The sequence below is a fragment of the Canis aureus genome, chromosome 2, assembly GCF_053574225.1.
Source record: "Canis aureus isolate CA01 chromosome 2, VMU_Caureus_v.1.0, whole genome shotgun sequence".
Lineage (NCBI taxonomy): Eukaryota > Metazoa > Chordata > Mammalia > Carnivora > Canidae > Canis > Canis aureus.
In genome coordinates, this window is record NC_135612.1 from 53,644,758 (window position 1) to 53,672,053 (window position 27,296).

The 27,296-nt window shown below is 42.8% G+C and overlaps 1 protein-coding gene across 2 annotated transcripts in view; it reads right to left on the bottom strand.

Annotated features, from left to right (window-relative positions):
- Positions 1 to 416: 416 nt before the first annotated feature.
- The window catches only part of AP3S2 (adaptor related protein complex 3 subunit sigma 2), a 53,841-nt gene continuing 26,961 nt past the window's right edge, over positions 417 to 27,296 (bottom strand). For both annotated transcript variants that reach the window (XM_077872277.1, XM_077872266.1), the window contains 2 exons: positions 3,068 to 3,175; positions 417 to 1,374 (listed from right to left, as the gene is read on the bottom strand). In XM_077872277.1, the coding sequence (XP_077728403.1) occupies positions 1,246 to 1,374; positions 3,068 to 3,175 (237 nt within the window). In that variant the 3' untranslated portion in view covers positions 417 to 1,245. The remainder of the gene's footprint in view (positions 1,375 to 3,067; positions 3,176 to 27,296) is intronic.

Sequence of the window (27,296 nt, forward strand, 5' to 3'; positions counted from 1 at the left end):
CCATGATGCAGTGAGCTCCCTAACGTCCTGAGACCTGGCCCCCTGACGCAGCACAGGAAGAGGCACTACTCTAAAGTGCAGTTTTAGCTCTAAATTAACCACAGACAGAAAGATTCTCAGCACACAGAAAAATTTACAAGTTTCCAAAGCCAGCTATGGGAGGCAGTCACCTGAGGGGAATGGCGAGGGCCCATAAGCAGAGCTTAGGAAGGGACTCCTCCCAAGTTAGGGAGATGATGCTACACAGCCACCAGTCCTGGCCAGCACGCTTTCCATGTCCCCAACCTTCCCAGTGCCAGTTCTAGAACAAGTGATCCCAGCTTAGGTTCTCATACTCCACAAACTGGTACAGATGGCAATGGCTTTCCTGTATGGAGAAAACTCATCATTTATAACACAGCAACTGACCCGTCTGCTCCTCGTGAGAAGAATGTATTTTAAACCTCGAAAGAGTCATAATTCTGAGATGTTCCACATGTTGTCAGTTTTGCCTTCCACAGACACGGGGCCTCTCCCTGTGGATGAGGGACCCTGTGGCTGTGCTGAAGAAACAGCCGTGGGGAAGGGGGTGTTCTCCCTCCTGGCATGCGCCAGGTTCATGATCTGGAGTGTGTCCTGGGCAAACCGAGCTAGGGCAGTGGCAGTGAGGGAAACATTCTGTAGGTGGTGGTAACCAGAAAACTTGCCTATACGAAAGAACTCTGGGCATGACAACCCTAGTAGAGCCAGCAGGCAACTCCAGTTCTCATAAAACTCTGCCCTTGTTTGCCACTCACTACGTACCCTCATATGAAGTGTCAGCCCTTTCCTAGCTATGGCACCCTGCCAGCAAGTGAATGCTATAGGTCCCCAGGAGCCTCGCAGTGCTAAGGATGAAGACTCTAGTCAGGGAATGTCCTAGTGGTGGGTTCTAGGAAGCAGGTGGGTCCCAGTATAGTGCCCAGTCCCTGGAAGTGGCTACAGGTGCGAGGTAAAGGTACAAGTGGCTCGGGCATACTGACCCCCACGGAGGAAGCCAGGGCCCCCTCCCACATCTGCAGCAGCCACATGTATCAGAGGCCGGCAAGGTGGGACATATGAGAACCAGGTACATGCTAGCCATGAACCCAGGATTCCCTCCCACCCCCAACTCCACGGCTGCAGGTGTCAGGGCCCCAGGGCCTGACCCTTCTAAGGCTCAGGTGGGCTCTGTGGCAGGACCAGCTTGACTTGCTTCAAGGACTGCAGTTCAGTAGCTGTGGACTCTCAGACAAACTGGGACAGGTTGGGGACTTTGATGTTCAGATCACCAATGTTGATGTTGCGAGGAATCTCTGGCAGATTGATGTTTTTTACAGCAGACACGGCCCGGGCAGGGGCTGCGGAAAGACCACCCTGAGGAGAGACAGGAGGGGCATGAGACACGCTCAGCATCATCTGTCTAATGCTTAGGAACACAAGTGACGGAGACCTGGAACCGTCCATACTAAGTATACACAATGCGTGTTTTGATTTTTCCTCCTTATCCCTCAAAGATAGCCAACATAATGATCTTGAGGTTAGATGGGAGCTGTGGGGTAGGGACCTACACTCCGTGCTCTCAGAGGAGCTGTGGCTTATGCAGTGTTGTAGCCCCAGCACCTAAGAGTCCCCTGCATGCTGCAGGCGCTTAATAAATGCTTGCTGCAATAAACCTGAGATGGTTTAACCAAATCATAGTATTGGGGCACTTTTCAGGCTCTGAAACAAAATGCTTTCTTGAAGAGACTCTCAGAGACAAGTGTCATCACAGGGAAATTCATTCATTCATTCATTCATTCATTCATTTCACAGGGAAATTCTTAAAAGTAAAAGGAAGTCAGCGCTTCGGGCAACTGCTTGCCAACTAACACAGTGAGATGGGAAAGAGCTGGCTTTGGAAATGTCATGTGGCGACAAGTGGGAGGAAGGATGTGGGTCCGATGTACCCACACCCATAGAAAGGCTGGTTAATAAACAGAGGAAGGTGTCCATGTTCGGCAAGCCCCTCTGGCTCATCCATGGAGGGCAGAGAAGGGGAGGAACCAATAAGACTTTCAGAACCATTTCCTCCTTAGTGACTGCTTTTAGGAGACCAACTCCAGTTACACTCTCGCCCAGCACGTCTCCATTCTTCCGCTTTCCAAACCCCTTGCCTCTGACTCACTTACTATTCCTGGAAGCTTCCCAGCCTGTATCTCTAAAAAAACTGTCATGCCACTCTAGCTGTGGACTGGAAAAGCTTCTTTAGCAGGGCTACCAGTCCTCAAAGAGGAATTCCTGGTTTTGCAAGATCAAGTTCCATTTCAAAAGGCAATGAAGCCAAAAAAAAAAAAGGCAATGAAGCCTTTAAGACACTCAGCTCGTTAAAGAGGTAACTTCTTTTGTTCTCTCTGTCACGTATGAAGGTATATGCCTGTAGCCTCTACTCTCTGGTAAGGCTTATGGAGGTGACGGAGAGACTTCAGATGAGTAGGACAGAATTTATTGTGAGTTTTTTTTTTAAGTAACCTCTATGCCCAACGTTGGGGTCCAAACTTAGAACCCCAAGATCAGCATGCTCCATCAACTGAGCCAGCCAGGCATCCCTACTGAGCACTATACAGTGTTATTTGCAAACACTCTACTGCCCGAGTATAAAGCTAACTGGAAATAAGGAAACTGGCAACTCTGAGGTCTCAAAGACACCGAAAGAAATGGCCATGGGTAGATCAGACTGCCATAGCACTAAGAAACCATGCTGGGACCAGGAAAGGGCATTCTGGCTCCCTCCAGGGAATGTACAGCTTTAAAAGGAGGAATGACAAACCACAAATATGGGCCATAATCCCCATGTTGTCTGTCTTCCAGCGCCATCTGACTTTCCCGTTCATACTTTTAGCCATAATTCTTACAGGTTTAATTTTCACCACTGGCCTTCATATCAATTGGTTTTGATGGACCAAGGAAGAAAGAAGAGCATAAATATCCCTAAGGTTCCATAGCAACACAAGCCAACACACATATCCATTCCCTATTCTGCCTCAGTCTCTTCGAACTGGCTGGGGCAAAATCATAGTGATGCACTCACCTCGGATTTCTCCAGTCTGTTTTGAGCTTCAATCTGAGCCACAATTTCATTCATGTTGGTTTCCAATACCATCCCACCCATCACCACCTCCTGAAGGATGTAGTGCACCTAAAGAGGAAATAAAAATAAGAAGGGTTAGAGCACTCTGTGGTAGCTGGGGTGTGGCCCAAACAGAGACCTCATGGCTTTTCCTGCACCAGCCCAGCAGCTGGACCTGACACTAGCTCCTGATTCCCAACAGATATCTGAGCCCCTTGGTCATTGACCTCTCCAGTGAGAGCAGACAGATGCTCCGCACGTCTCAGCATTCTCTAACATGAACCTCTTCCATGAGCAGTGATAGCTCATTCTTACCAGCTGAATTGCCTGGCCACACTCAAGGCTGAGAGCACAGGCTCCAAAGTCAGACAGATCTTATTTAAATTTCAGCTCCGCTCTCTGTTAGCTGAGTGATTTGGGGCAAACTACCCTTTCAGTTCTCCAATTTCCTTCCAGAATTATGAGGACTGACTGCGATAACCTGTATCTAACACCTGGCCTGATGTCTGCCCCACAATGGTTTTTTTTTTTTTTTTTTTTTTTTTTAAAGATTTTACTCATCCATTCATGAAAGACACACACAGAGAGAGAGAGAGGCAGAGACACAGGCAGAGGGAGAAGCAGACTCCACGCAGGGAGCCCAACATGGGACTCGATCCAGGTCTCCAGGATCATGCCCTGGGCCGAAGGCAGGCACCAAACTGCTGAGCCACCCGGGCTGCCCCCCACAATGGGTTCTAAATGAGTCAGGATGGCTTTCATTACTAGTATCCCCATCATTGTCACCATTGATGACTAGTCCAGAACAAGCCCTGCCCAAGGGGTGTCTCCCAGCCTTCCTAAGATAGACCCTACAGAGCCTGTGCTCTACCGGGGGCAAAACAGGCCACTCCTTTGTACTTGTCCTCATCCCTTCCTTAGAGCCTGGATAAGAAACCAGCCTCAGCATGAATACTTCTCTGGTCAGCAGGCTCACGTGTGGGCCCAGGTTCCATCCAGCCAGTACTTCCCAGCAAAGCTGAATCTCCGTGTACTCGACTGCTGTGCCAGTGGCCGTGCTGCTGACTCAACCACTGTACCCTACAGTGCAGCAGGAAGGTGGCCATGGAAACCCCCAGAGGGTTAGAGGTCACAGGTACCTGCCAGGGTGAGGGGTGGAACTTCCTCTTTCCAATCAAATCATATAAACATGGCCTTTGAGGTGCTTTCAGTCATGCTGGAAAGATCACAGGGACCACCTTCTATTATTAATTAAGCACCAAATTAGCAGTCTGAGAAGGAAGAGGGCAATGGCTTCAAGGACCAGAGAGAATCACTGAGATGGTGGGAGGGCTGAGTGGGGCTCTGACATCAAAGAAGCAGAGAGAAGGACTTTAGGTGAAAGGCACCGGAGGAAGCAATTCAGCTAGTGTTGGGTATGAGGAGCACTGGATCTGGCAGGAATTGCAGATTTATGCAACAGTCTAGAGACAATGCCAACAAGGTAGTTTGGGCCTAATGTCTGGGTACTACTGCCATTTGGGGCTGGATAATTTTCTGTTGCAGGGGCCTGTCCAGTACATTGTATCATATTTAGCAGCACCCCTAGACTCTGCTCACTACTTTCCACTAGCGCCCCTCCAGCTGTGACAACCAAAAATGCTTCCAGACACGGTCAATGTCTCCTGGTGAAATCGCCCCCAGATAAGACTCATTGGTCTAGCATCTAGAATGGACCATGGAGGATCTGAGGGCCAATTTATACTGCAGACAATGGAGAGTCAAGACAGTATATATGTCCATGTGCCTATGTGTGTGCATTTCTTTTTTTTTTTTTTTTAAGATTTTATTCATTTATTCACGAGAGACACAGAAAGAGTGAGAGAGAGAGAGGTAAAAAACACAGGCAGAGGGAGAAGCAGGCTCCATGCAGGGAGCCCGATGTGGGACTCGATCCCGGGTCTCCGGGATCACGCCCTGGGCTGAAGGCGGCGCTAAACTGCTGAGCCACCCGGGCTGCCCTGTGTGTGCATTTTTGACACACGAAGCTCTCTGGCACATCAGTCCCTGGTATTTTGCCCAGATGTAACTAGGGTACTTCTTCTGGCTTCAGGGAGGAAGTGTAATAAAAACATATGTTTTTGGATACCTGGGTGGCTCAGCTGGTTAACTACCTGACTCAATTTCGGCTCAGGTCATGATCTTGGGGTGGTAAAACTGAGCCCCTTGTTGGACTCTGTGCTTAGCAGGGAGTCTGCTTGAGATTCTCTCTCCCTCTGTTCCTCCCTACAGTGTGCTCTCGCTCTCTCTCTTGATATATATATGTATATGTATATATATATATATATATATATATACATATACATATAAATAAATAAATAAATAAATAAATACATAAATAAAATCTTTTTAAAAATCATTGTTTAAATACAAAGTATATTGGTATGGTTGTTCCTCAAAAATTTTTAAAAAAAGAGAATAACCATATAATCAAACAATTCCACCTCTGGACACATACTCAGAAGAATTAAAACCAAGTATTCCAAAAGACACTTGTATGCCTGTCTTCACAGCAGCATTATCCACAGAACAACCAAAAGGCAGAAGAACCCAAGTGCTCATCAATGGCTGAGTGGATGTGACATGTATGTACAAAGGAATATTATTTGGTCTTAAAAAGTTAGAAACCTCGGACACCAGCTACCACCTGGATTAACCCTGAAGACCTTACACTAAGTAAAATAAGCCAGAAACAGAAGGACAGATACAGATGATTTCCTGATCTGAGGTACCTAGTACCCAAAAATAGAGGCAGAAAGTAGAATGGTGGTTGCCAGGCCTGACGGGAGGAGGGAATGGGGACAGTTTCAGTTGTACAAGATGAAGAGTTCTGGAGAAGACTTGCACAACCATGTGAATGTACTTAACATTGCTCAACAGTACACTTCAAAATGAAGATGGTAAACTTTATGTTACATAAAATTTACCACAACTAAAAGAAACAATTCTCTATACCAGTACTCCTAGTATTTTATTCCTTTTGTTTAATGAGCCCCTTCTTCATGGGCTTCTACTTCTTGTTGAGCATCTACTATACAATGAACACTTCGCGTGTAACTTAATTTTATAATATCCATGTGAGGTAGGTAATATAATCTTCACTTTATATATGAGGAAGTTGATGTACGGAAAAGTCAATCAACTATTCTGATGTCACATGTATTAGTAGCAGAACAGAGCACCGAGTCTAGGTCTGACTGACTCCAGAGCTCATGTTCTACAGGCTTTCCACCATTGTTCCTCAAAATCCCTAATGGTGTCTTTCATCCTGTCCATCCCTTACCGCTAGTCCATATGGAATCATTTTAAGACTTGCTTTTGGTATGTCAGAGATCTTGTGTGAATTCTTCCATGCTCTAACCCCAAGGCCTAGAACAATGCCTACTGAGAAGTAGGTATGTTGACTGAACAATGCCTAGTGAGAAGTAGGCATCTTTCCTAAGTCTGAGTAGTATATTCCTGGGGCTTTAGGTGCTTGGGAGATGGATGGCAGTGTGGTGGTGGAGGCTTGATGAGAAGGTGTAGTAAAAGGCCTAATACAGGATATCATGGTGACCAGCAACTGGTTAATAAAAAAACATCAGTTAAGATTTCTTTTAACATTGTATCACAAAATCATAATTTTAAGGTGCTATTCAAGATGTGTTTCTAAAAGCAAAAAGGAAAAATAAAAATGCAAACTCCATTTTTAAAATTTTTTTAAAAACTTTTATTTATTTACTAGACAGAGAGAGAGTACAAGTGGGGGGCCGGAGGGTGGCAGGCAGAGGGGGAGAGAGAAGCAGGCTCCCCACTGAGCAGGGAGCCTAATGTGGGGCTTGATCCCAGGAACTCAGGATCATGACCTGAGCCGAAGGCAGATGCTTAACTGACTGAGCCACCAGGTACCCCTCAAACTCCATTTTCAACACAACTGGAAGACAACCTAAATCTGACTCTAAGCTAGAAAAGCTGTCAAAAGTAGGGAGCGCAAACAAGATTCCTTTCCTTCACAGAAAGAAAAGAGGGGTGCCTGAGTGGCTCGGTGGTTGAGCATCTGCCTTTGAGTCAAGAGGCCTGATCCCAGAGTCCTGGGATCGAGTCCCGCATCAGGTTCCTCGAAGGGAGCCTGCTTCTCCCTCTGCGTATGTCTCTGCCTCTCTCCGTGTTTCTCATTAATAAATAAATAAAGATCTTAAAAAAAAAGAAGGAGAAGAAAAGATACTATGGAAATGGGACACGGGAGCTGGAGAGAAAGACCTGCCAAAATATACTTCCTGTAGGTAAAGGGCATGTTCTTTGGAACCAAACAGATTCCTTGTCTTGAGAGGCAGGAATTTCCATGGATCTGGAACTACTTGAGAAACCACACAAACAAGCTATATTCGCCTAACAGAGTTAAACTCTGTGGCAGCGTCTGCGTCGTGGAAAAGCTCACAGATGCCTATCTCTGCTGGCTGGATAGAGATAAAGGGTAAATGAACTCACCCAGAATCCTAAATCATGAGAATGACCACAGCCAGGCTGGAACACAGACTTGGCACCTCTTCTAAACAAGCATCCTGCAAACAGCTAGTCCCTGAAAAACTCACCTATTTAAAGATGAGTTATAAAAATGAAATCTGCACAGGATATATACAAAGATACAACAAGAAAAAATTAAGGAAGAAACTGGAAAACCAAAGGCAGACTAAGTCTACACACTGGAAAACGCTGTCACAGAGCAAATGAATGGCAATAAAATTTTTTACAAAACTGAAAAAAGAAAACCACAGAGCAAGCACTCAGAGCAGAAGAGCAAGAGCTCACAGGAGAGGTAGGGAGATGACAGTGTGAAGAGAAGGTGTCGACTAGCACAGCTCAGGGCAAAAGTGGAAGGAAAAAATGACCCCAAATGAGGGTGAAACCAGAAGGAACAAAAGGGAGAAGAGACATTGTGGAAAGAATGGTAAGGAACCAAATGGAGGGACATGAAAAAAGCACATAAAATGAAACAGAAAAGGGGTTCAACAGAATAGAGAGAAGGGGAGCTACAGAAGACTGCCAAGGACTCCAGTGTATGCAGAAACAAGATCTGTAACATGCAGCAAACAAACAGGCAGATCTACTGGAAGATCTACTGCAGGATGTTATGAAACCAAAATCCACATACTAAAAGGGCACACTGCACCCCAGGAAAACTTCCAGAACAGTCAGTGCTAAGACAGACCCCAAGGGTAAGATTTCTGCAACTAGGCAAAAAGATCAAATCACTTACAAGAGGGGCAAACTCTTAAAAATTCCCACAGTAAAATCCAGCACTAGCAGAAAAAGATGCAGTACTTACACAATTCCCAAAAAGAGAAAGTGCAATCCAAGAACTCTGTATGAGGCTGAGCAATAACAGAGGCCAATGCTACATGCCTTATGATGTCGAAAAACTACAGCTATAAAAAATTAGGACGAGGGCAGGAGACAGGAAGGAGGGAGAACAAGAACCCTGATTCTCTCCTCCTCAGTCACTGAGAACCAGAGGGTATCATCTAAAACAACAACTCATGTAATAAAGATACAGTTATCATGACTTTTACTGTGACCCCTCTCTCACCATGTCCAAGCCCAGAGTCACCTGCTATCAACAAAACTTTAAGAGCCACCAAACTTGTGACTTGGGGCCAACAAGATCTTCCCTGCAGACCAGAGTTCTATGCCACTTTTCTTCCATAAAAGTCACCCATATGCATCAGTTTCTCTAAAGCAGGGAGAACTCAGACCCCCATAAAGCAGTAAGCACAGACTCCTAGATTTTTAGGAGCCTCCACTTCTAGTCTTCTACACCTATCTTGCCCAAACCTGATTCAATTTCATTTCCTTTTTTAAGTAACTAGCCTTTCTAAAGGGTTCACCTTAGTTTTCAGAGAACAATTCTCTTTGCTCATTTATGGTTTACCTGTATACTATTAAGTTATATAATTACAATATCAGTTTGTCACCACAGGTCTACAAATATCACAGCTGATCTTTGGTCAGCATAGTGACTCATGTGCTATAAATGAGCAAAGGATGAGCAACTAAGAGTCAGCTTACCAGCTGCCTGGGTTAATCCAAGTCCATGAAGATGCCTTCCACTGAGCATGAAGTACACTGTGAAAGAGGAGTAACATTTCTTCAAGTGGAGACAGAGGGGACATGACAGAGTTGGAGGTTGCTAAGCATGGGTGTGTAGAAAAGGCAGCCAAGAGTCAGAACCACACACACACACACACACACACACACACACACAAATATGACTTAGCAATAAAGACGAATGAGATCTTACCATTTATAACACAGATAGACCCAGAGGGTATTATGCTACGTGAAGTGAGTCAGAGAAAGACAAATACTATATGATTTCAATAATACGTGGAATTTAAGAAACTAAACAAACGAACAAGGAAAAAAGAGATATACAAAAAACCAGATTCTTTAAAACAGGGAACAAACTGGTAGTCACCAGAGGGGAGGTGGTGGGGGGAGGGGTAAAATAGATAAAGAGGATCATGACTACACCTGCCATGGTGAGCACTGAGTAATGTATAGAATTGTTGAACCACTATATTTTACACCTGAAAATAATGTAACACTGTGTTGTTAATTATACTCAAACAAAAAAAAAAAAAAGAAAAATCAATATTAAACTCATGTACCTAAGAAACTAGATACAGGCAGATCACAAAGAATGGTTCTGTTAAATGATCAGAGTTGATGGATGGACTGACTTTGAGGACACCAGCAGAAATATAGGTGAGTACCTCAGAGAACACAGAGAGTCAAAAGTACCAAACCAACAAAAAGGAGACAGGGGAAAAGGAAATCTAAAATCTGAGTAATGCAGGTGGCAATAAAATTCACAAGAATAGAAGAAAGCGAAGAGTTAAAGGTCCTCAGGAGCCCTAAACCCAGCCTAACACCATGTGCGCTGAACAAACATGAATTATCAAGTAATAATAATTCATAGCTCTCTGATATTTTCACAACTGCCTAAAACAATGACAACAGCAAAATTCATTCAGAAGTACCTGTTAAGAGAATTTAAACAAAAGCACTACTGATTTCTTAGTTCTTGGCAAATCTAATGGTAATCTGACTTAGGAAATAATCACAACCAGGAGTTTCAATTGAACATAAGATTAAGATAACCCCAATAAACCAACTGGTCAACTTGATGTAAGAGGAAGGCAACAGAAAAGATACTAGGTGATGAATCTGAAATCTTAACAGGTAAAATGCAGGGTGGAAATGATATTTTATAAGATCAAAGAAGCATAAATTTGTGGCCATACTTTATTTTACCTTATTTTTATTTTATTTATTTATTTATTTTTAATTTTTTTTTTTTTTTTTTTTTTTTTTTTTTTTTATGATAGACACACAGTGAGAGAGAGAGAGGCAGAGACACAGGCAGAGGGTGAAGCAGGCTCCACGCACCGGGAGCCTGACGTGGGGTTTGATCCCGGGTCTCCAGGATTGCGCCCTGGGCCAAAGGCAGGCGCTAAACCGCTGCGCCACCCAGGGATCCCCTATTTTACCTTATTTTTAAAAGATTTTATTTATTTGACAGAGAGAGAGAGAGAGAGTACACAAGCAGGGGGAGCAGCAGAGGGAGAGGGAAAAGCAGACTCCCCACTAAATAGGAAGTCCAGTGCAGGGCTCAATCCCAAGACCCCGGGATCATGACTCCAGCTGAAGGCAGATGCTTAACCGACTAAGCCAGCCAGGTGCCCCTATGGTCACACTTTAATGAGCAAAAATTGGTTTTTATAGTTCTGTCCTATTTAAATTTTTCTCCTAAAATCCCTCAAAACAATCAAAAAGAAAGATATAGCTGAGTCCTGAACAACAAGAGTTTGAACTTTGTGGGTCCACTTATACAGATTTTTTTAAATAAATACACTCCAGTAGTGTTGATGTATTTTCTTTTCCTTACAATTTTTAAGATTTTATTTACTACTTGATGGAGAGAAAGCACCAGCGGGGGAGCTGGAGAGGGGGAGGGTGAAGCAGCCTCCCTGCTGAGCAAGGAGCCCAATGTGGGGCTCTATCCCAGGACCCTGGGATCATGACCCGAGCTGAAGGCAGAAGCTTAACCAACTGAGCCACCCAGGCGCCCTCCCTTATGATTTTCTTAATAACAATTTTTCTTCTCTGGCTTATTTTTTTTTAAGATTGATTGATTGATTGATTGATTTATGATAGTCACAGAGAGAGAGAGAGAGAGAGAGAGAGAGGCAGAGAGAGACATAGGCAGAGGAAGAAGCAGGCTCCATGCACCGGGAGCCCGACGTGGGATTCGATCCTGCGTCTCCAGGATCTCGCCCTGGGCCAAAGGCAGGCGCTAAACTGCTGCGCCACCCAGGGATCCCAAGATTTATTTATTTATTCGTGAGAGACAGAGAGAGAGACAGAGAGAGAGAGAGAGGCAGAGACACAGACAGAGGGAGAAGCAGGCTCTTCACAGGAGTCCAATGAAGGACTTGATCCCCAATCCCAGGAAAATGATCTGAGTCAAAGGCAGCCGCCCAACCGCTGAGCCACCCAGGCATCCCTCTGGCTTATTTTATTGTAAGAATATGGGAGAGAATACATATAACATACAAAATATGTTTTAATCAACGTTCATGTTATTGGTAAGGCTTCTGGTCAACAGGTGGTTATTAGTAGTTAAGTTTCTGGGATAGTCAAAAGTTTTATTTGGATTCTTGTGTTGTGGATTGGTGCTCCCAACCCTGCATTGTTCAAGGATCAAATGTAATTACCAGAATCAAAATGACTATTCCTCTGGGGTGCCTGGGTGGCTCACTGGTTAAGCTTTTGCCTTCAGCATGATCCCAGGGTCTGGGATTAAGCCCTGGGGCTGGCTCCCTCCTCAGCAGGGATAATCTGCCTTTCCCTTTCCCTGCCCCCTACCCCAATCAATCAAATCTTTAAAAAAAAAAAAAAAAAGTCTATACCTCTAAAGGCAATCTAACCTGCTATTAAACCTCTGTACTATCTTCCTAACACATCTGGATAACGGTCTTCTTTGTTTCTCTTTTCTAGGAAGCTGTTACATTGTCCTCTCTCCCCTGAAGATATCTACTTCTAGAACTGGATCCTATGGGCATCTGATGTGACCTCAATATAAGTTAACTGTCTGAGACCTTCCCCGTCTCATTTCCTACAGGCAATAATGAGTGTCCTTCAGGATGGAGACCTACAAGATTGTGGCTTGTAGGGCGCCCCTAGGAAGTTTTTCTGTGACCCAGTTCATGGAGAGATGAAACAGGAAGAACAAATCTGGTGTGTCTGAGGATTCAGCAGTGCTTGGGCACAAGTTCTGGGATTCCTACTAGGAAGTGTGATTCTCCTGTTTTGAAGAGCCTGAGTCAGAGGTTCTGGACCAACAGAGGCTTGGCCAGCAGTTCCACTGCAAAGATGCAAAGAAAGGGGAAAATGATACAGGGAGGCAACAGTGGAGAGTTTAATGACTATTGAACATGTTGGGACCCCCTAAAGCAAAGAAAGCCCTTTTCCAAACTGGAACAAGGGCTGGCACTGCTACTGACTCTGCGGAGATTTCTAATCCTAACCTTTACTACCTTCTACCATTCTTTATGCTGATCATAGAAATCAGATTGACAGAAATCATTTCTGTCAAGAAATGCTATAAAAATCAGAGACATTCTTCTAGGATCTGAGGTGCTGAATACCCATGGCTTGGGTCAAGTAAACTCAAGAAAAGCTAAAGACTCTCTTGGTTGAGACCATCACATTCTTCTCAGTGATAGTACTGGGGCCAGTATGCATTTATACTGAGGTACTTAATATAGTTCACTGTCATATTTTTTACTTGTCTGCCTCTTCCCCTAGACCATGATTTTCCTTAAGGGTACATTTTTTTTTTGTTTTTGTTTTTTTTTTTAACATTCAATTAATTAATTTCAGAGAGTAAGCGAGTGAGAGAGCAGAAGGAGGAACAGAGAGAGGGGGGCAAGCAGACTCCAACTGAGCAAGGAGCCCAACTTGGGGCTCAATCCCATGACCTTGAGATCATGTCCTTAGCTGAAACCAACCGTCAGGTCAATTGAATGTGTCACCCAGGTCCCTTGAGGGTAGATTCTAGGTCATATTCATCTTTGGGCCTCCAGTGCTAAGCACTGTGCTTGGTAACAGCAGAGCCTTCATTAATGCTGGCTGAATGGATGAAAGAAGCTCGTCTGGTTCAGAAGTCCTGATTTTGAGGAGACACAGCTTTTTGAGTTGGTCTGGTTTCCCATTTTGGCACTGAGAAACAAACTCTACTGCCCAGAACACAGAGTTATCCTCTACAGATAAAAGTGGGTTAAAATAAACTTGTTAGTTTTGTGTCAGGATCGAGAGTCTAAGAGGGTACATAAAAGTATCACTTCAAGGATAGAGATGCTCCTTAGATAGGGACACAGCTCCGGAACTGCTGGGGATGGAGATAAGTTGATTTCAACATCCCTATCCAAGGACAGAGGATTCCAGGATCTGCCAGAGTTCTACACTTGGTTATGTTTCTCACTAAGTCAAAAAAATTCCGAATCCAATCCTAGCTCAACATCTCTATCACTAAAACCAAACTGATCTGGAGCTTAAAGATAACAAACAAGACATTATTTTCTCCTCTAGTGAAAACACAGTCTTCACATCTTAAACTGCCATGTTCCATAAGTTTAAGTATTAAACTTACAATTAATTTTTCTATAGATATAAGTAAGGTTCTCATGCTAGCAGCTCATAAAAGCAGACTTAAATCCATAATGGTACCCAGAATATGGTACCAGTGAGCAGCCCTATGTCTACAGCTAAATAAATTTCTTTACAAATTTATAAAGTAAAATATATAAATTTCTATATCAGTTTCTTTTAATTAATTAATTAATTAATTAATTAATTAATTTATGATAGAGAGAGAGAGAGAGAGAGAGGCAGAGACACAGGAGGAGGGAGAAGCAGGCTCCATGCCGGGAGCCCGACACAGGACTCGATCCCGGGACTCCAGGACCACGCCCTGGGCCAAAGGCAGGCACCAAACCGCTGAGCCACACAGGGATCCCCTATATCAGTTTCTTTAGTAAAATGCAGTTCTTATTGGGATGACAGGAGCCTATCTAGTAGAACTCCTCACGCAGAGGGGATCAGTAAGATCTTCTGAGATACTAGTAGCACATTAAGCTTAGCACACCATACTCTAAGCTTAATCATATCCACAGAAACCTCTAGACTAGATAAACCCTTCCCCAGATTTTTGCATTAGAGGACAAAAGCCTATAGTACCACAAAAGGCAAGGGCTCCATTATCCATACTTTCATTTTTTTCTAAAAACTGTGTTATCACACAGAAAATAGTTAAAAACTAATCAAACAAAAAGAGCATGGTCACAGTCCTTATACTGGAACAGGAGGATATCAATATTTTAATATCTAAGTTTTAAGAAAGAATCACTGATAAGATATAGCTAAGTGCTGGGGTGCCTGCCTGGTTCAGTTAGAAGAGCATGTGGCTCTTGATCTCAGGGTTGTGAGTTCAAGCCTCACATCAAGCACAGAGATTACTTAAAAAAAAAAAAAAAAAAAAAAGCAAATGCTGATAACTTTTTTGACCTCTTCCTGGTTTGGCTGGGAGGAAGGCTCCTAGGAAAGCCCAGGAATTAATGAAAGCCTCTGGAGAGTAAGGAGAGAAGAAATTCTTGGTAGGACGAGGTCTGCATCATCCACCTCCTTGTCCATGCTAGAGTGTAGTGGCTCTCAACAGACCAAAGCATGAAGGATACTCTAAGTGGGCTCAGTACTGACAGTAGAAAAGAAATCATTTGAGTCATCTTGGCCAAGAGTCAGCCTCTAGTTCCCATATTTTCAATTTTAGAGAGAAATGAAAAGGGGAAGAGGACATAAAAGGCCTTTCAGAAACCTGATACCTAAGCCTTCTCTCTTCTCCCTACTTTCATTCCAAAGTCCAATATTTTATCAGTGTTTTGAAACATGCTAAGGACTGCCCATCCTCAACTCTGTGGTTTGCCTTTCATCTCACCTGTCTACAAATGAACCATGGTAATTAGACTTAACCACTGTCAGTCAAGTGTCTATGTAGATGCAACTGCAAAGAACAATATGGATCACACAGAGAAGTACCAGGCATACTTGATTCCACTAGGAAGTTGATTCTCTAGCTAGAGAGACAAAGCCATCTATGAAAAGCCCACAGCAAATATCATTCTCCATGGAGAAAAACTGAGAGCCTTACCCCTACGATCAGGAACACGACAGGGATGTCCACTCTCACCACTGTTATTCAACATAGTACTAGAAGGCCTAGCTTCAGCAATCAGACAAAAGAAATAAAAGGCATTCAAATTAGCAAAGAAGTAAAACTCTCTCTCTTCATAGATGACTGTATATAGAAAACTCAAAAGACTCCACCCCAAGATTGCTAAAATTCATACAGCAATTTAGCAATGTGACAGGATACAAAATCAATGCACAGAAATCAGTGGCATTTCTTTTTTTTTTTTTTTTTTAATTTTTATTTATTTATGATAGTCACAGAGAGAGAGAGAGAGAGAGGCAGAGACACAGGCAGAGGGAGAAGCAGGCTCCATGCACCGGGAGCCCGATGTGGGATTCGATCCCGGGCCTCCAGGATCACGCCCCAGGCCAAAGGCAGGCGCTAAACCACTGCGCCACCCAGGGATCCCCATCAGTGGCATTTCTATACACTAACAATGAGACTAAACAAAGAGAAATTGGGGATCCCTGGGTGGCTCAGCGGTTTGGCACCTGTCTTCGGTCCAGGCATGATCTTGGGAGTCCCGGGATCGAGTCCCGGGATCGAGTCCCACATCGGGCTCCCTGCATGGAGCCTGCTTCTCCCTCTGCCTGTGTCTCTGCCTCTCTCTCTCTCTCTCTCTGTGTATGTCTATCATGAATAAATAAATAAATAAAAATCTTAAAAAAAAAAAAAGAAAGCGAAATTAAGGAATCAATCCCATTTACAATTGCAACCAAAATCATAAGATACCTAGGAATAAACCTAACCAAAGAGGTAAAGGATCTCTACCCTAAAAACTACAGAACACTTCTGAAAGAAATTGAGGAAGACACAAAGACATGTAAAAATATTCCATGCTCATGGATTGGAAGAATGAATATTATGAAAATGTCTATGCTACCCAGGGTAATTTATACGTCCAATGCAATCCCTATCAAAATACCATGGACTTTCTTCAGAGGGTTGGAAAAAATAATCTTAAGATTTGTGTGGAATCAGAAAAGACCCCGAATAGCCAGGGGAATATTGAAAAAGAAAAATCTGGGGGCATCACAATGCCGGATTTCAAGCTGTACTACAAAGCTGTGATCATCAAGATAGTGTGGTATAGGCACAAAAACAGACACATAGATCAATGGAACAGAACAGAGATCCCAGAAATGGACTGTCAACTCTATGGTCAACTAATATTCGACAAAGCAGGAAAGAATATCCAATGGAAAAAGGACAGTCTTTTCAATAAATGGTGCTGGGAAAATTGGACAGCCACACGCAGAAGAATGAAACTAGACCATTCTCTTATACCATATAGAAAGATAAACTCAAAATGGATGAAAGACCTAAATCTGAGACAGGAATCCATCAAAATCTTAGAGGAAAACACAGCCAGCAACCTTATTTACCTCAGCCACAGCAACTTCTTACTAGACTTGTCTGTAAAGGTAAGGGAAACAAAAGCAAAAATGAACTACTAGGACTTCATCAAGATAAAAAGCTTCTGGGGACACCTGGGTGGCTCAACGGTTTGGCACCTGCCTTCGGCCCAGGGTGTGATCCTGGGGACCCAGGATCGAGTCCTATGTCAGGCTTCCTGCATGGAGCCTGCTTTTCTCTCTCTCTCTCACTCTCATAAGTAAATAAAATATTAAAAAAAAAAAAAAGAAAAGAAAAAAGGACAAATACCCACCATTTGCTTTGACATGGATGGAACTAGAGGGTATTATGTTGAGTGAAGTAAGTCAATTGGAGAAGGACAATCATCATATGGTTTCACTCACACAGGGAATATAAGAAATAGTGAAAGGGATTATAAGGAGAAGGAGGGAAAATGAGTGGGAAAAATTAAAGAGGGTGAAAAACATGAGAGACTCCTAACTCCGGGAAACAAACAAAGGGTAGTGGAAGGGGAGGCGGGAGGGGGCATGGAGTACTGGGTGACAGGCACTGAGGAGGGCACTTGATGGGATGAGCACTGGGTGTTATACTATATGTTGGCAAAACGAACTTTAATTTAAAAAAAAAGAAATGCTTTATATATCCATAAAAAAAGAGTCAAACAGTAAATTAGCATTCCATTAAACTATTTTAACGGAAACCTTCAAGAATATAGACAATCTGAGTAAACATTTTTCGAAAGAAGACATACAGATGGCCAATACATACGCGAAACGATGCTCAAAATCACTAATTCTCAGAGAAATGCAAATCAACACCGCAGGAGATCACCTCACATCAGAGTGGCTAATATCAAAAAGACAAGAAGTAATTTGAGTATTGGTGAGGATGTGGAGAAAAGGGAATCGTCATGCATTGTTGGTGGGATGTAAACTGATGCAGCCACCTTGGAAAACAGTATGGATACGGAGGTTCTTCAAAAAATTAAAAATAGATTCAGCAATTCCACTTCTGGATATTTAGCTGAAGAAAATACAAACATGAACTTGAAAAGATGTATGTACTCTCATGCTCACCATAGTATTATTTACAATAGCCAAGATATGAAAAAAATCTGTGTTCATCAATGTATGAATGGATAAAGAAACGGCAGAATATATATACATGACAGATTATTATTCAGCCACAAAAAGGAAATTTTGCCATTTGTGACAACATGAATGGACCTTGAGGGCATTATACTAAATGAAATAAGTCAGAAAAAGAAAGACAAATATTGTATGACCTCTTATATATGGAATCTTTTTTTAAAGTTTAATTAATTTATTTTAGAGAGAGAGAGCATACGTGCACCTGCAAGTGGGGGAAGAGGCAGACAGGGAGGCAAAGGATCCCAAGCAGACCCCACAGAGTGTGGAGCCCCACACAGAGCTTGATCTCACAACCCTAAGATCATGACCTAAGCCGAAACCAAGAGTTGGACGCTTAACTGAGTCAACCAAGTGCCCCTCTAATATATGGAATCTTAAAAACAAATAAACAAACAAACTAATAGAGAACAGATGGTGGTTGTCAGAGGTAGGAGGAAAGGGGATGATGGTGAAGGGGATGGGAGAAATATGTGAAGGAGGTCACAAAGTAAAAAAATTTTTAAAAGAGCGATACAATATGTATTACTGATATGCCAGAAAAAGAAATGGAACAATAGAAGAGAGAAAGTATACTCAAAGATTAATTAAAAAAACATGTAATTTGATTTTACATATTGAAAAGATCAGATGATATCCCAGAAAAACTGATTCAGAATGATTAACACAAGACTAGGAGCTTCAGGGGACACATGGGTGGCTCAGTGGTTGGGCACCTGCCTTTGGCTCAGGGTGTGACCCTTGGGTCTGGGACCAAGTCCCATATCGGGCTCCCTGCAACGAGCCTGCTTCTCCCTCTGCCTGTGTCTCTGCCTCTCCCTTTCTGTGTCTCTCATGAATAAAAAAAATCTTATAAAAAAAAAAAAAGACTAAGAGCTTCAGGTTTTATATTGTTTCGAGGGATGAGAAAACTGACTTCCAAATTGGAATTTGTAGATTGATGCACCCAGCTATCATAAAAAATTAAAGGGCAAGCAAGGCAAAAAGAAAACCAAAAAAGAAGCAAGAAGTGTTTTATGATGCACACTTGTGTGTGTGTGTGTGTGCGCGTGTATATGCTTATGTATAAATGAGATAAACGACAGCAATGACACAAGGGACAGCAGAGAGGCATTAGGATTATTTTGCTACTATAAGATATCTGCACTGCCAAAAAATTATGCTGTAAAGAAATATTACCTAACAAAACTATGGATGCTGAATTACTAGGTAAAAAATAAACTGGGTATAGAATAGTAAGAAAAGACCGAAAAAGTATACTTCACATTCCTATGACTTCTAAAACAGAGTATCATGAACACAATTTAGCTTTTTCTTTGCTGCTCGCTGTTAACTTCTGTCAGTGAATGCACTCTGACTCTGAGATACCCTCTGGGAATGCAGGCACAGGGCTGTCTGGTCCCAAGCAACTCTGCTGAAGTAAAGAAAGCAGGCAAAGAAACAAACTGCTTTGTAAAGTTCGATTTTTCTGTTTTCCTTGTTATGAGTGTCTCCTGAACTACATTTATGACCTTCCTTAATCTTCAGATGGAGACAGGACATTTGCACTGTTTCCTCCAGATGTCCTCTTGTCATGTAACTCCACAAACCTCAATTCCTCGCCCTTGATTTTCCTTCCTTTTCACATTCACATAATCACACATTCTTTCAGTGAAACAGGAAGGGAATCTAGCGGAATCTCATCTTACATGAGTTTAAGCTGTAAGCCATCAAAAGAGGTAGAAACATACGTAGCCCCCCATCCCTGACATTGCCGTAGTCTTCCTTCCTCAATGGCACTGCTGCTTTTTTTCTTCCAGCTAGCACTAGCTAGGGACCATACAGACTGAAATCTGTATTGTGTCTATAAGCATTAAAGTCACTCCAAGCAGCAGAAGATGCTTATGAGAGGCACTTGACAGCCACATTAAGAGCAGAGACAGAGAAGAGCCGATCCCAGGCTCCTATTTCACACTCACTCCAGGCACACATGAATGGAGCAGAATTGTGCATGACATCAGTCTGTATTTGGAATTTTCATCCTTTATCTTTTTTCCAAATGGTGAGAGTTGAATCTGTATGAGCTAAATATGTTCATCTGAGCCCACCTGTACTCCCTACACACAAGAGGATGTGTTAGTTCGGGGCATTCACTCATTTTCACCAGAAGAATGTGACCTCAAGCAGTATCTGTTTTCAAATATGCTTAACATCACAAAATGGTAAGAGCTGGAAGGAGGAAATGAAGATAAGATGTGAACCCTGTCCTCAAAGGGTTTAGAATCAAGTAAGGAAGATAAAGCATGGACAAAATGAACTGATAAAAGGAAGGCTGTAATAGTACTCTGATCCTAGTACAAAATGCTACGGAAGTTCAGAGGAGGGTGGGCCTCAAACTGGTAAATGGAGGAGAAGGTATATGGGCAGAGGAGACGGCACATTGCCCTGTAACTCATGAACTATTCTCCATGCTCCCCTAACAGTTCTTTAATAAAAGGACTCCTCACTCACTGGCTTCATGTTTGACACTGTTTGAGTGTTTACAGTTGACTACAGCAAAGCATGCTCATTGTATATTATTCCTTTTTTCCAATTTTTTTCTTTTTCCCAAAGAATGCCTATTGTGAGTCAGAATGCTCCGTGAAATAAGTTCTTAAAGATATGCCAGCAAGACTTTCTTACTTGTCTACTGTTTCATCCTCCTTCACCTCCTGCCTATCTTCAGTATTTTGCAATGCTGGTCCCAAATGGTAAGCACAGTACTGGGTAAAGGAAATGACCCAGGCCTTGTCCTCTTGAGTTTCATCCTCTCTTTGATTGGTTATCTACTAACAAAACATGACCCAGATACATTTCTTTCCACACTGAGGATGCTAGAGCAGGAGACGACACTAAGGGCAACATGTGGCTCTGGAACCAGCAAATCCAGGGTCTGAATTCCGTCTCTGCTACGTATCAGAATTGTGTGGCCTTCGAGAAACTGAGGTTTCCTATCTCTGAGCTCAGCTTCTTCTTTGGTAAAATGGAGAGAACTAGAGTTCTTACCTGAGAACTAGAGTTTTTGCCTAATCTAAAGACAAAATAAAATGATGCAGGAAATAAATGAGACATTGTATTTCAGGCACTTAGCTATTATGTGCTTGAAATGTAAATAAGCATTTGATGAATACTAGTTAATAATTAGTATTATTTTTAATTTTTATTTATTTATTCATGAGAGAGAGAGAGACACACACACACACAGGCAAAGGGAGAAGCAGGCTCCCTGCGAGGAGCCAAATGTGGGACTCGATCCCAGGACCCCAGGATCACAACCTGAGCCAAAGGCAGACTTTCAACCACTGAGCCACCCAGGCGTCCTGTCAATAGAGTAATTATAATCAAAATCATCTTGTCCAACCTCCTTCCCAATGCAGGAATTTATTCTTTAGGTCTTGAGGCAGAACAGATCCTTCCCCTAAGTGGAGAGAGTCCACTGCGTTTCTAAGCTGCCCAGCCTACTGTGGAGCAACAGTAATTGTCAGAAATGTTCTTAATTGTTCTGAGCTGTGATGTGCTTGGAACCATTTCCATCCCCTGCCCTTACCTCTGCCTGCTGAAGCCGCAAAAAATAAGTCCCTGCCTTCTACTCTGGGATTATCACTCTTCTTTATCTGACCAAATGGCAGGAAGTCAAGTAAGGGAAGCACAATTTATTTGACCATCAAGAAAAAATTTCAAGTGCCATGCTCTAATCCACAAACCTGTTTTTAAGGAGATGATCTACATCCCCTTAGCTCCCATTCCTTCTAAAGCACTGCTCCTGGGATGGTCATGGGCCCTGCTCCACTCTCTCTAGCCCTTTACATGCTGGATCAGAAACTTATGAATTTATTACATCCCTAAATACAAGTTATATCAGTAACTCAGTATTGCTGTAGCACAAAGTTCAAAGCAGGAAATGGTGAGAGAGAGGCAGGCTGGGACAGGTGTCAGAGGTCTTCGTAAACAATGTGAAAAGGCCTCAGTGCCATTACTTTGGCAATGGTCCCCAACTCTTTCTACACTAATGAAAATGCATTTGTATGACACGCTTCCTCAATCACACAGGTGTCATTTCGCATTCATAAGGCTTCTCAGGAGGCAGGGCAAGGAGTGAGGCAGGGGATGGAAATGGTTCTCTCTTTAAGAATCACTACTGTGGGACACCTTCTCTTTAAGAATCACTACTGTGGGACACCTGGGTAGCTCAGCGGTTTACAGCCGGCCTCTGGCCCAGGGCATGATCCTGGAGTCCTGGGATCAAGTCCCACATCGGGCTCCTTGCATGGAGCCTGCTTCTCCCTCTGCCTGTGTCTCTGCCTCTCTCTCTCTCTCTCTCTCTCTCTTTCTCTCTGTGTCTCTCATGAATAAATAAATAAACCTTAAAAAAACAAAAAGAATCACTACTGTATAGGATACAGAGCCACCGAATAACTCAAACAAGGGAGGCAGACAGTGAAAACACATTTTTAATGTCATTAGGCAGGTGTGTAAAGCACGGATTTAAGGGAGTAATATTGGAGGCAGAGAGAACAGTGGGAAAAAAGTAAAAATAAAGACAAGATCACTATTTCTTGAGATAGACAACCACTTACTAACTCCAATCCTCAAAATAACCAAAAGTGGTGGCTGTTACTGTATTTCACCAAAGTCAAGTTACTGTACTCCACCAATTATAAAAACACCATTATTTTATGTACCACTAAAAGAGAAAAATATTGCCAATTAAACTATGAAGTGCCAGTGAAGTAAGACAAATCCTGACCTGGGACATGAACGTGACAAATATACCAAAAATGGGAGTGCAAGAATCAATGAAGTATGGTATCATCTCTGTTTTACAACTGATGACAGTGAGGCACTAGGATGTTTTTCTTCAAGAGGGTTGCTTATGTAGCACAACTAGAATCCAGTAAAGACAGAAGTCTACAAAGTCACTTCAGGCAGAACTTCCTCAAGGAATATAGGAACTCCTTCTGCATCCATTCAAAGACTATCCATCTCCCAAGGGAGCAAGAGCAAAGCAGAGTCCTACCTTGAAACTAGTGAGCATGCACAGGTCATAAACCTTAAAAGTCAAGGATTAATTAAAATCTGGTTTACAAAAAGAGGCCTCTCACTGTGCTGATCAGATATATCTAAAAAGCACTTTGAAAAGATTTTTAAAAACCACACATAGAGAGCAGCCCAGGTGGCTCAGCATTTTAGAACCGACTTCAGCCCAGGGCATGATCCTGGAGACCCAGGATCGAGTCCGATGTCGAGCTCCCTGCATGGAGCCTGCTTCGCCCTCTGCCTGTGTCTCTGCACCTCTCTCTCTGTGTCTCTCATGAATAAATAAATAAAATCTTAAAAAAAAAAAAAAACCCACACAAAGAGAATTAGGACACAAATTTATTACATGTCAACTGATCAACTATATTTCAGTGCCCTGTGCTGTTCAGAAAATCAACAAAGCATTACAAACTGACGCTCTTCCAAGAATTTTCAATATACTGGAAACAACGGAGACTAAAAACTTTAGAAGAAGGGCAAGACAAATAACCTGAAGAACTAGAACACTGAAATTCAGAGAAGACTTCATCAAAGGGCTGGGCCTTGAAGCCTGGAAAGCCTGACACGACGAAAAGTGAGGGTGTTGGGAGGAAGGGGGACTGGTGTGGGCACAGGCAAAGAGGTACAAATTGGCATAGTATGTATGGAAGTATGTATGGAAGACCTGTCTGATGGGCCTGAGAGGTCTGTGTCCCAAAGCAGAGAGATCCTAAGGGCAATGAGGGTCCACAATCCAGAGATCCTTGGACACAAAAGGGAAGAATGTCAACAGGAGGAAAAATGGGAGAAATATTTTCTATGGAAGATTAGACCAGTGAGGGAGGTTGGTGGAGAGACTGGATATAGCTGCTAGAACTATAATGTTAGTTACCTGGATTCAGGTCAGAGGAAGAAAAAAAAGAAAAAAGAGAAGAAAAAGAAGAAGTAGACCTTCTGAAAATACTGAAAGAACCAAGACCACCTGGTGATCACTTGGAACTGGAAGGTAAAGCAGGCATCTCTGAGACTGCATGCCCTGAAGGAAGATAATGTACTGACATGCTGGGGAAGTTGAGAAGATACTGGGTGGAGAAGTAGTGGGTGAAAGGTAGGCAGGAGAGGAGGTAGAGTGGGGAGGAGAATATGGGTGTGGTGGCAGATCATCCAGATGAAGGAGTATCGCACACTTTGGGAAATACAGCCTTTAACTTGGTTAGAATGAAATGTAGATGTCATGGGACACCTAGGTGTCTGCTGGTTGGGTGTCTGACTGTTGGCTTTGGCTCGAGTCATGTCCTTGGGGTCATGGGATTGAGCTGGGATTTTCTGCTTTTCCCTTTACCCCTCCCCCTGCTTGGCACATGCACTCTTGCTCTCTTGCTGTCTCTATAAAATAAAATTAAATAAATAAATAAATAAAATCTTTTTTTTTTTTAAAGAAAGAAATGTAGATATCATCACCATTTTGATCAAAGCATATGTGTGCTCAAGGTTGAATGCATAAAGAGAAAGCCAGCAGGGTGCCCAGGGACTGAGATATGGGCTACACACCCATTTTTCTCACTCTGTAGCTAGGAAAAGGAGCACCAGTCTTAAAGCCCAGGGGATCGGGCCCAGTCAGCAGAGAGCCTTCCTTTCTTGAGGTTTCCATAATCAACATTAAACATGACACATACAGGGTAAATTCAGGCATGTAGATTCTGAAAAATCTAAAGGGCCACACTTATGTAGTGACTGGGCAAAAAAACAGGCAAGTGCTCAGCTCCTGGCTTTGACAGGATAACTCTTCTTTAGTACTCTCAGCAGTTAAACCAGTGGGGGTGGACCAGGGCAGGCCTCTACCACAGCTGCTGAAAATATCTCATGGTACCATGGCACAACTAGCTGACATCACAAATGGGTTCAATAATTTGTTCTCCTCAGAATGTGAACCTTAATTCTTGAGGTCATAAATAGATAAGGCCACAAAGATTTCACAATGACTGAGAATTAAATGGAGTATATTGCTTTCACCAAGCCTATAGATCCATCTGCTTTCAGGCTTATAAATGTATCCTAAGGCACACTCTGGGCCATTACCCTTGCTCTGCACATACTCCCTTGGCCCTCCCCACTTGTGCTCTGGGCATAAATCATAGTTCCTAGGCTAGGGTAAAGGGACTAATTTGCAAACCATCTATCAATTTATCTGGCTTCAAGCTCAGACTCTGCCTTAGAGCAACAGAGAGCGATTTAACTGTTTACAATGCTAGGCAATAAAGCTTGTATAGAAAGAGAATTGCCTATATTCTTCAGTGGAGTTGGCCTTAAGACCCCAAGTAATAAACAGGCAATACATTGTCAAAAGTACAAACATTTGTCAAAAGTAATTCCCCACACTTACCTAGTTCCCCTCCCCAGAGGCAATAACTCTAATTTCTTCTGTAACAATGGCTTACAATGACCTAACTCTTATTACACAGGTGACCCTTGAATTACTTGGGAGCTAGGAGCACTGACCAACACCGCCCCCTTCAACACACAGAGTAAAAAATCTGCATGGAAATTCTGACTTTCCCAAAACTTAACTCCTAATAGCCTACTGTTAAATGGGAGCCTTGCTGATAATATAAACAGTCAAGTAACATGTACTTTGTATGCTGTAACGTATTCTATAGTGTATTCTTACAATAAAGCTAGAGAAAACATTAAGAAAATCATAAGGAAGAGAAAATATAGAGTACTAGACTATATTTATTAAAAAAATAAAAACAAAAACTTGCATATAAGTGGGCCCATACAGTTCAAAACCATGTTGTTCAACGGTCACTATACCTCCCGTTTCTCACTTCCATCCAGCCATACTGGCCTGCAGGTCACTGTACCTGCTATTCTATCTACCCAGAATGCTTCTGTCCAGAAAGCCACATCTTGCTCACTTCTCCTAGTTTTTTGGATATTTACTCACATGCCACCTTATCAGAGATACCTTCCCCAGCCACCAGATATACCCAACCCTTAGCCGGCTCTATTTTCTCCCCTGCCTTATTACCACCTGATCTATATTTTGTCTTCCCCTACCAGATAAAAGGTTCATCAAGATAGGAATGTTTTATTAACTTTCCCAAGCACCTAGAATAGTGGATGGATAAATGTACTCAACGATTGAGTAACTAGAATGTTACCAAGTACTGTTAACCAGATTCACAGTAGTGAACGAGATAGTCTGATCTCCACCTTAATAATGGTATGAGGGAGAAAATGGGCAAACAAACAAGAGCTATGTGCTACCATGATTCCCTGTCCACATGTAAGTTCCTAAGGCATAACTCATACAGTTCCTATGTGGCGGAACCAGGATTCAAGCCCAGGGATGCAGGCTCTGGACTCTGTGCTCTTAATCAGATAAGTAAGCAAAAACACACTACATTAAAGGCAATGGCAAAAGTAGTTGAAGGGTGCTGAGGGGCGGGGGAGAACAAGGCAAGATACTCATTTCCATCTATGCGTAGGGAGAGGAATGTCAGAAAGGTTTTTTGAAGACTAGCTTCCTTGAAGGGTGAGTCAGAGTTGTCAGTCTGGGGATGCAGGGGGCTAGAGATTCAGTTTGGGACATAAGCGAGTTTGAACTGAAGTGAGTTCGGTTGGTAATTTAGAAGTTACCAACAGAGATAACTGTATGAGATTTCCTGAGAGTGTCTAAAAGAAAAGAGAAGAGGGATTAATATACGAGGGGTCAGCAGCCCAAAAAGCCAGATGGAATGGTCAGTACAGTTGAACGTGTGCAATGGGGACTAGGAACCAATAATGTTTTAAGGAGGAAGTGTGGAAATGGCTTGATGAGAAGGTCCCTGGGAAATGCCCACTGGACTCACCACCACAGAGGATGAGGCTCTCTACAGTCTGCTCACTATTCACTCCTTCAAACTGTGCCAGCACCCCATAGGGCATCTGCACATGTATCAGGCAGGAGCCCTACTGGCATTTAGTCTAGGGGGTCAGGGATGCTAAATACCAGCAATTCTATGAAAACCTACACTACCCAAAAGGTCAATAAGGCTCCATTGGCAGACCCTGAGTAGCTGAATGTTTGGTTGGGTCCAAGTCTCCCCTAATGTTCACAAACTCCTGCCCACCCTTTGCCATACCTTCATTTCCTACTGCTTTATCTCTTTGAATTCTGGTTTTAGAATGAAAAATGAACAATTCTTTGATTGTCTACATATCTATCATAATATTCATGCTTTAAAACTGTCAAATTCTGAAATTTAATGAAAGAACGTGGGTTTTTAATGTTCTAAGCATTTCAGCCTGAGACTTGGCT